Below are 10,581 nucleotides of genomic sequence, written 5' to 3' on the forward strand. Positions count from 1 at the left end.
TTTGAGAATCAATTTCTCATTCACCCATTATCCATTTTGAGCGTATAATATATCGATCTCTTCGTCTAAGAACGAAGAACCCGAATCCACTTTGACCCGACCCAAAATCGGAAATTGACCCACCTATATTTATACTACAAAATGGCCACTTAAAATGCCATTTTTAGTGCTATTTTCCAACAATCCCCCACATGAATGAAAATGATTTTCAAGGGAATTTTGAAATCGGAAACAACTGCGTTCAACGGTTGATTCCTGCATAGCAAAGTAGGTGTGACCCTTTGAACCTTGCCTCGTGAGATCTATTTACTCTACTGGCTGTACGGTAGAACGCGATGTCTTTGAACCGACTGCCGTTTGTGTAGACATTGACAAATCTCACACAGGAACCTTCCAACCACGGTTTGTTCTCATGACTGTGCCCATTTTGGTCGTGGGACACCGTTCCTGGTTCTGCAAGAGTTTCTAAAGAATTAAGCCCCTTCAATTCTCCTTTGAAGCGACCCTCACTTCTCTCTCACATAGGTGATTCTTTCTCGAGTTTCCCGCAACTCAACATATGTCCATTTGACATTGCATACATAGCATATGTCAGATGACATTCGAATCATTAAAGCACTAGTGTGCTAGCCTCGATCAGGAGTCACTGTTTTAACGAGGAGTGGTAGGGACTCCGGGGACCCCCACAGTGACATGCTATTCCATAATTTAGTTGTCCCATTGAACCTAGGTGCCAACTAGGTTGGGTATCCACTATGGAATTTTTAGTCCAAGGGCTTTAGACCCATTCCTCGTGCCAACTTCTCGACAACTTCTTTCCTCAACCCTTTGGTTAGCGGATCCGCTATATTGTCTATTGACCTCACGAAGTCAATCGAGACAACACCAGTTGTGAGGAGTTGTTTAATGGTGTATATGTCTAGACTTACCATTATAAATCTAACTCCGTACTCTCCCAATTGTTGCTTGACTATCACAATGCACACAAATTGGAGGTACAGGTCTTTCCCAACTAGGAATATCTTCCAAAAGATGGCGTAGCCATTCAGCCTCTTCACAACACTTGTCCAAGGCAATCATTTCTGATTCCATTGTGGACCTAACTATTACTGTTTGCTTGGAAGATTTCCATGCAACGGCTGCACCGGCTAGTGTAAACACATAACCACTCGTGGATTTAGAATCCTTAATGTCAGATATCCAGCTAGCATCGCTATATCCTTCAAGTACAGCAGGATATCTTACATAGTGCAGTCCGAGATCACGAGTATACCTCAAGTATCTCAAGATCCTCACTATTGCCTTCTAGTGAATCACATCGGGATTGCTAGTATACCTGCTAAGTTTACTAACAGCAAAAGCAATATCCGGCCTTGTACAACTCATAAGATACATCAAACTACCAAATACCCGAGCATATTCTACTTGAGAGATACACTCTCCGTGGTTCTTGGTTAGTTGAACATTTGTATTAAACAGTGTATTAGCCAATTGATTATCATCCTTGTTAAACTTTCCAAGGATTTTATCAACATAATGAGATTGGCTCAACACAGATCATCAGGTCTTTTAATGATCCCCAAGAATTAAATCAGCCAAACCCATATCCTTCATGTCAAATCTTGCATTTAACATGTTCTTGGTAGACTTGATCATTCGATCATTACTACCAATGATGAGTATATCATCCACATATAAACAAAGAATGACATAGCCATCTACCGTTTTCTTAACGTAGATACATTTGTCACTTTCGTTTATTTTGAACCCATTAGTTAACATCGAGTGGTCAAACTTCTCGTGCCATTGCTTAGATGCTTGTTTCAAACCATAGAGCGATTTAACTAATTTACATACTTTCTTTTCTTGGCCTGGAACCACAAACCCTTCGGGTTGGTCCATGTAGATTTCCTCATCTAACTCACCATTTAAGAAAGCTGTTTTTACATCCATTTGATGAACTTCCAAATTTCGCAATGCGGCTATGGCAAGGATCATCCTAATGGAGTTTATTCTCGTTACCTGAGAATACGTATCGAAGTAATCAAGGCCTTCTCGTTGCCTGTAACCCTTGATTACAAGTCTAGCCTTATACTTCTCGATGGAACCATCTGGTTTCATTTTCCTTTTAAAGACCCACTTGGATCCTAAAGGTTTACAACCCGAAGGAAGATCAACAAGTTCCCAAGTGTGATTCTGTAGGATAGAATCCACTTCACTTTTGATCGCTTCCTTCCACATTGGACCCTCCGTAGAAGTCACAACTAGGGGTGTCAAAGCGGGCCGGCCCGCCCCATTAGGCCCGGCCCGCTACGGGCTTTTATTTTCGCGGGCTTATGCGGGCCGGCCCGCGAAGCCCGCGGGCTTGGAAGTATACAGCCCAAGCCCGCCCCGCGCGGGCTTGCGGGTTTGGCGGGCTGGCCCGCGGGCCTACTAATTAATATTAAAAAAATCTAAAATTAAATATTAAATAATATTTAAAATAAAATATATGATATTAGATTAATATAATATAACAAACTTCACACTGTTCACAGTCCACTAATTAAAAAACCACCAAAATCATTAAATTATAAAAACATAGAACACAATAACGCATCAAACAAGGGAAACAACATAAACAAAGTAAAAACATTCCTACATTTTATTACACATTAATACTTAGTATCTTAAAATTCAAACATAACATTCAAATCAATGCACTCTTCAGTCTTCAAAGTTCAAACTAGTGTCTAAATGTCTAAGTAATGATTGTGGCTGCTGACAACTCGGATGGAATTGGGAGAATGTCTTCAACACCACAAAAATCACCATCATCTACACATGAATACATGATACATCAATTAATATAATCAAAACATAACTAAAATATAAGAAAATTACAAATTTTGAAGTAAATACTATACTGTTTTACCATGATCTTGGAGTTCATAACCACGTATCCAATTGCGCGCACAAAGCAATGCTTGAACATTTGAAGGAAGCATAGAATTCCGGTATTTGTTCAATACACGACCTCCTGTACTGAAAGCTGATTCCGACGCCACAGTAGTGATAGGAATACTTAATATATCACATGCCATGTAAGATAATTCACCAAAGCGATGCCTATTTTCCTTCCAAAAGTTCAAGATATCCATATCAGAATACATCTTCATATCTTTCTGTGGTTCATCCAAATACACATCCAATGCTGATTTTCCAATATCCTCATCATCTTGGTTACAATATTCAACAAACTCCTATATCATTTATAAGTATAAGCTATTAAAAAAATGTTATAACAATATATATAATTAAGAAATTAACAAAAATGTCACAAAACAACTTACATCAATCATTTCATCATTTGCTTCTTCTATTTTTTCACATGGTGTGGTCGAAGTTGAAGAACTAGGGACCGCGGTCGTAGACTTACTTTTATATGCTTCAAAGAGCATATATAACTTGTTTTTCACATACTCCACCTTTTGCTTGCAAGTATTTGGATCCAATTTTTTGAAACAGAAATCCAAAAGTTTAAATTTCATTCTTGGATCAAACACCGCTCCCATAGCAAGAATAACACTATATTGTTCCCAATATTTGTCAAACTTCACTCTCATATTACTAGCCATATTTTTAATAACCACATCTTCATTATTCAAATTTCTTTTCAACAAAAGCTCAATTTTCCAAACTTGCAAGAAATATAAATTGGAAGTAGGATAAGTTGAACCGAGATCAAATTTGTAATTTCATTGAAAGGCATCAACAATTCACACATTTTTTCACCCCTAATCCACTCTTCATCTGAAGGACAATGCTTATAATTTGTGTCAAGCAAGTGAAGGCTACTAAAAGCACGTCGGTACTTAATAGCACTATCAAGCATCTTATATGTAGAGTTCCATCTAGTAGGCACATCCGTTGACAAACCAACCTTAAGTTTAAGACCAACTGTCTCAACACATTCTTCAAAGACTTTCATCCTCCCTCTGACCCTTTAACATATTTCACACTGTCTCGAATTTTATTCAAAGCACCACCAATCACTTTCAAGCCATCTTGCACAATAAGATTCAATATATGTGCAGAACATCTCACATGAAAAAATTCTCCATTACACAACAAATCATTTTGCAAACAAAGTTGTCTTTTCAAAATATTTTGCATACTGTCGTTAGCAGAAGCATTATCCAAAGTGATAGAAAACAATTTTTTCTCAATTCCCCACGCTTTCAAACATTCTAAAAGCTTCTTAGCTAACTGAATACCAGTATGTGGGGGAGGCATAGCACAAAAGGATAATATCTTATTGTTTAATTTCCAATTATTATCAATATAATGGGCAGTCAAACAAATATATCCTTCAACGGTGCATGCTGTCCAAAGATCAGAAGTCAAGCAAATTCTACTAGGAATTCTTGTCAAGATATTCTTCAGTTTCTCTTTTTCCCTCTCATAAAACTTATACACATCTGATGCTGCTGTATTTCTACTTATAAATTTGTAATCAGCATTCAAATACTTGTGCAACTCTCTAATTCTATTATATTCAACAAAAGAAAACGGCAAATCATGTTCAATGATGCACATGCTTATCATCTCACGGACTGTATCATGATCAATTTTTTTGGCACGCAACTTTCCCTCATGATCAATTAACATAGAACCTACATCATTATATTTAGGTTTTACTTTGCAAGAGACTAAATGACGAGATAGAGTTGATGTTCCATATCTGTGTGACCCCATCACATAATCCTTACGGCAATACTTGCATTTAGCCCTGTCTTTACCATCAATTTCAATTACAGTAAAATGATTCCACACATCTGAACTAAGGCGTCTTTTCTTACCTCCTTGTTGTGTTAAATCTTCAGTTTGTTGAGGTGAAATTGGTTGGTCCATTACATTTGGCTGATCAACTTCACAACCAATATTAATATTACTGTTTGGAGAACTCTGCTGTTGAGATGATAATGTAGTCATTTGCCTGAAATTAAAAATTGAAAATAACAAAATATTTTCAGTTCAAACAACACGGTATAAATTGCTAATAATTATTCCTAAATGCTAATCATTATTGATTTATTGTATATTTGTAATTAGAAGGTTACAGGACAACACTTTAAGCAAAATGGTAATCATTACTGTATATTTAAAAATACTACATTAAGTCATTAGCTATGAACTATCAAGCTCTTAGTTTCTTATCAGTAAATGGTAACTATAATTAACTATCATTAGTTTGGTCAGTAGATGGCAACTCTAAAAATACTACATTAACTTGGGTTAAAATTTCTAACATTAACCAGAAAATAAGAACATGGCAGCTCACAAGAAATTAAGGATTACAATAAAAAAAAACAATGATTTTCAATTCCAGAAATTAAAGTGGATAACAAGGAGATAGATAAAGATAAACTCACAAGAAAGAGGAGGCTTGGGCGTGGAGCCGTAGCCCGTGCTACCGCAAAGAGGAGGCTTGGGCGTGGAGCCGTAGCCCGTGCTACCGCTACGTGCGAAGTGAGTCAGTGACGGAGGCGCTGCGAAGTACCGTGCTGCCGCTGCACTGCGTAGTGCGTACTGCCGCTGGCGTGCTGCACTGCTGCTGTGGTGGCGAAGTGGCGTGAGGTTGGAGCTTGCTGCGTGCCTGCGTGATTCGTCCGTTTGGAGACGGGAGCAGAGAGTAGAGCCGTAGTCCGTAGAGGGTAGAGGCGTTAGGTTGACTCTAGACTCTGGAGGCGGTAAGGGATTAGGAATTTAGGGCAACAGTTACAGAACAGACAACATAATATATATCATCTATAATTAATAATTAATTATATATATTAATTTTTTTTAATAGCATGGCCTGCGGGCCGGCCCGCGACCCGCGCGGGTCAGCCCGCGCGGGCTGCGGGCTTCCGCGGGCAAAGCCCGTTAGGCCCGCTAATTGGCGGGCCTTCTTTTTGGAGGCCCTAGCCCGCCCCACTGCGGGGCGGGTGCGGGCCGGCCCGCGGGCTTCGGCCCTACTTGACAGCCCTAGTCACAACTTCTTTATAAGTCCGAGGTTCATTTTCAATCAAACAAGAGAGAAAATCTGGTTCGTTTTCTATCAAACAAGTTAGAGTATTCGAATCATACTCTAACAAGTAAGTTAGAAAATCGAGACCATATGATTTTTCAACTCTCGCCCGCTTACTACGCCTCGGCTCGGGCTCGGGTTCTTCCTCAGAATACCCGACATCATTGTCCATAGCAACATCAACCTCTCGAAGTGACGTAGCTGGTCCATCCATCTCTCGAAGTGACATAGTCGGTCCGTCGACCTCTCGAAGTGACATACTTGGTATGTTGACCTCTGGAAGTGACGTACTTGGTCTGTCGACCTCTCGAAGTGACGCACTAGGTCTCTCGACCTCTCGAAGTGATATACTTGGTTTTTCATTAGACCTACAAGGAAATACATTTTCAAAGAAACTTGCATTCCTTGATTCAATTATAGTGTTCTTATGTACGTCCGGATTATGGGATTTGTGTACTAAGAACCGATAAGCACTACTATTGTGTGCATATCCAATAAAGATACAATCCACCGTCTTTGGACCTATCTTTATTTTCTTTGGTGTTGGAACCAAGACTTTGGCAAGACACCCCCACACTTTGAGGTATTGGTAGGAAGGTTTCCTACCTTTCCACAGCTCATAAGGAGTCTTATCGAGCTTCTTGTGAGGTACCTTATTTAAAAGGTAATTGCTTGTCAAAATCGCCTCACCCCACATGCTTTGAGGTAGACCCGAACTTATAAGCATCGCATTCATCATCTCTTTCAATATACGATTCTTACGTTCGGCAACACCATTTGATTGAGGTGCATAAGGTGCAGTACGCTCGTGTATTATTCCAACACTCGCACAGAAGTCACCGAGAGGTACTTTGTACTCACCACCTCTATCGCTTCTAACCTTTTTAATCTTTCGATTAAGTTGGTTTTCCACTTCATCCTTATAAAGAATGAACTTTTCCTTGGCTTCGTCTTTGCTCTTTAGCAAATACACATAGCAAAAACGTGTGCAATCATCGATAAACGTGATAAAATACTTATTACCACCTCTCGTTTGAATCGATCTAAAATCGCACAAATCGCTATGTACCAAAGTTAGTGGCTCAATCTCCCTTTCAACCGATTTGAAGGGAGTTTTCGTTAGTTTTGCCTCAACACAAATTTCGCACTTATTTGTATTAACTTGAAAATTAGGGATATGGTTCATGCTAATTAATCTACGCATAGAATTGAAATTAACATGACCTAGTCTACCATGCCACAGATTGGAAGACTCAAGCAAGTAAACGGAATTAACTTTGCTTTTATTGATAATCGGCATTACATTGAGATTAAAAAGCCCGTCAGTTACATAACCCTTACCAACAAACATCCCTAACTTTGACAAAACTACTTTTTCAGATTCGAAGACCATCTTGAATCCATGCTTGTTCAACAACGAGCCAGAAAAAAGATTCTTCCTAAGGTCCGGAACATACAACACATTATTCAATGTCAGTTCCTTCCCGAAAGTCATCTTCAAAATCACCTTGCCCATGCCCTCCACAGCGGACTGAGCAGAATTTCCCATCCAGACCTTCTCGCCCTCAACGGCCTCAAAGGTCCTGAACATCTCCCGGTTGCAGCATAGATGTTTCGTTGCACCGGTGTCGATGAACCACTCGCGCGGGTTGGAGCCCACCAGGTTCACCTCCGTGACCATAGCCGAAAGGCTAATCTCCGCCACCTTTTGGCTCATATCACCAACCATGTTGGCTTCAGAACCCTTGTTCTTTTTCTTTGGAGCCTTGCACTCCATGGACTTGTGGCCCGTCTTGCCACAATTGTAGCATTTCCCTTGGAACTTGCCCTTGGAAACAACACCTTTCGGACCCAGCTTTTTCTTGCCCTTCTTGCCCTTCTTGGAGCTTTGCCCGTGCTCCACCACGTTGGCTTTGGCACCTCCCACGAGAGGTCCTCTTCCATCACTGGTCCTGTTCCCTTCCTCAACACGAAGTCGTTGAATCAGGTCCTCCAGGCTCATTTCCTTTCGTTTGTGCTTCAGGTAGTTCTTGAAGTCCTTCCATCCCGGAGGCAGCAAGTGGATCATAGATGCCACTTGGAAGGCTTCACTGATTGGCATGCCCTCGTCACGAATCTCGTCAAAGAGTAATTGCAACTCTTCAACTTGACTCAGCACGGTTTTTGAATCCACCATCTTGAAATCAAACAACCTGCCAACAACAAATTTCTTGGCCCCGGCGTCCTCGCTTCGGTACTTGTGGTCCAAAGCTTCCCACAGTGCCTTAGCCGGGCCAATTTTACGATAAACATCGTAAAGGGAGTCAACCAACCCATTCAGAATGTAGTTGCGGCAAAGGAAGTCAGAATCCTTCCAAAGCCCAACCGCCATTACAGAATGAGGGTCTTGTTCCTTCACCGTTGGAACCGTCTCGGTCAAGAACCTTGATAAGCCGAGAGTAGCGAGGTAAAACAGCATCTTTTGCTGCCACCTCTTGAAAAATGCTCCCGAAAACTTGTCCGGCTTTTCAGCCGAACCACTTGGTACCGTAGGTACCCTCATCGTGGGGATATACCCCTCCGAACTGACACCCCCTTGTGAACCTACGTTCACTGGTGCCTGAGATTGTGCAACATTGTTGCCGTTCCCCCAGCTGTTGTTTTCGACAACATTAGGATTTTCATCCCCAAGGTTGGCTACTGGCAACACGTTTTCTATTTCTTTTCAGAAATCCGAAAGTCAGAAGGAGTAGAAGAAGTTATAAGGTTTTAAGATTGTTAGAGAAAATCCTCTCTGACAATCGGAAATACAAGAAATTGGAAAACGATAACAAAACAAATTACAAGGAAAACATAATAATCCACGTAGGATTAAACAATTACAAGGAAATAATCCACAAAGGATTAGAAGATACGAGCAAGGTGAACTGTATGGCCTTCGAGGTGGTTGGAAGCACGAGTCGTGTTGTCACTGTCCTTAAAACCTTATTTACCACCTCTCGGGGTGCTGGAGCGTTGCGGCCTAGGTTTCCCAGGATAAAACGTGCTACGATCCGCCGTTTGAGCACACAAACTTGGACCCGGCGAACTAAAACGTGGGATGAACGCAGATAGCTTGAAGGAAAGGATAAGCAGAGTTTTGAGGGAAAAAGTGTTTCGTAGGTGTGTTCTGTGTAGCTTGTTCTTCAAATCAGCTGCTTACCAACGAATATATAGTGAATGATGGGATCATAGCATTAAATCTGGCATTTAATTTCCCATGTGTAACCTTTCCTCCACTAGCGAAATATTAACACCCACTAACTAATCCACTAGCAAGAATTAACTCTGAAATGATGATTGGAATTAATAGATTTAATTCCGTAATGCCAAGAGTCATTTCTTTCACTGGATCCAGGAGGTGAACGGTCGCAGTTAGAGAGGTCATTGGAGTCGCGGTACGAGACATTGTTCCAGTCTGCGTACCTTCGAGACATCAGCGCTGGTTCGAGACATCAAGCAGTGCAAGCTGCGAGACATCGTATCAGCCGCGAGACGTCGCAGAGGTCCGCGAGACATCGGATGCGCGCGCCAACACGGGTTGCGCGACATCGCACGCGAGAGGTCGACTCCGTCCGCGAGACATCGAACTACCTCGCGAGAGGTCAGTTCGTTTGATGTCTCGAACGAGAGATCAGTTCGATCTCATGTGGTCTGAGATGGAAAACTCGTTCGAAAATATGGCATAACTTAAGCCTTTTCAGGCTCAGTTTGGGATTTGATTTCCACCCCCCCTGCGCGCGAGAGAGAGCCTCTATGCCATACAAGTCAATTAGCTTTAAAAAGCTTCTTGTATTTATAGTGATGCAAGTATTCATTCCCAACCAATGTGGGACAAACTACATAAGCTTTTCCACACTTGAATTTCATCTCAAATGGGTCTACTTTGAGAATCAATTTCTCATTCACCCATTATCCATTTTGAGCGTATAATATATCGATCTCTTTGTCTAAGAACGAAGAACCCGAATCCACTTTGACCCGACCCAAAAGTGGAAGTGGACCCACCTATATTTATACCACAAAATGGCCACTTAAAATGCCATTTTTAGTGCTATTTTCCAACACTATCTACCCATAAAAGAGGGCAATCTCAAATACTGCGGCCCAAAGTTATCTGCTTGAGGCATGCAAAACTCTAGCTACCAAAACCCTGTTTCATTCCTGAGTGTTACGATTGAAAGAGATGTTAGATTTACTAAAATTAACAAGTTGGTACGAGAGACACTCAATACCTTTTCAAACAATCCTTGACCAACACTGCTTCCGACATGTTATCTTTAAAAATAAAAATCTTCCATCTGCAGAAAAGAGGTGTTGGACTAGGGAGCCCCACGAACCACTCTGCAGCCATGAATAACGCCCCTATCCTGTGTATCTTGGATGAGGATTGTGATACATCTAATTCTTGACCTTTTGTTAGCCCTCATTGGAACCGATTTTGTGAACAAAGTGCTTATTCTTGAGTAGAATCTATGACTTGTTTGTGTGAATTGTTGTTTCTTTATAGA

At 41.0% G+C, this 10,581-nt stretch overlaps 1 protein-coding gene across 1 annotated transcript; it reads right to left on the reverse strand.

Annotated features, from left to right (window-relative positions):
- Positions 1-2,740: 2,740 nt before the first annotated feature.
- LOC116013115 (zinc finger BED domain-containing protein DAYSLEEPER-like) lies at positions 2,741-3,970 on the reverse strand. Its single transcript, XM_031252770.1, has 4 exons — positions 3,775-3,970; positions 3,333-3,679; positions 2,915-3,242; positions 2,741-2,817 (listed from the first exon to the last, which is right to left on the reverse strand). The coding sequence occupies exons 1-4, from the start codon at positions 3,968-3,970 to the stop codon at positions 2,741-2,743; spliced, it is 948 nt and encodes a 315-aa protein (XP_031108630.1).
- Positions 3,971-10,581: the final 6,611 nt, after the last annotated feature.

This window comes from Ipomoea triloba, chromosome 3, assembly GCF_003576645.1.
Source record: "Ipomoea triloba cultivar NCNSP0323 chromosome 3, ASM357664v1".
Lineage (NCBI taxonomy): Eukaryota > Viridiplantae > Streptophyta > Magnoliopsida > Solanales > Convolvulaceae > Ipomoea > Ipomoea triloba.

Bases quoted from the DNA above. Each gene is read 5' to 3' on its own strand.
- LOC116013115 (XM_031252770.1), bottom strand. From the start codon at position 3,970: ATGAAAGTCTTTGAAGAATGTGTTGAGACAGTTGGTCTTAAACTTAAG. The intron at 3,680-3,774 runs GTGAAAAAATGT...ATTTCTTGCAAG, and splicing joins AGATGAAGAGTGGATTAGGG to TTTGGAAAATTGAGCTTTTG. The intron at 3,243-3,332 runs GTAAGTTGTTTT...TAAATGATATAG, and splicing joins CAAATGATGAAATGATTGAT to GAGTTTGTTGAATATTGTAA.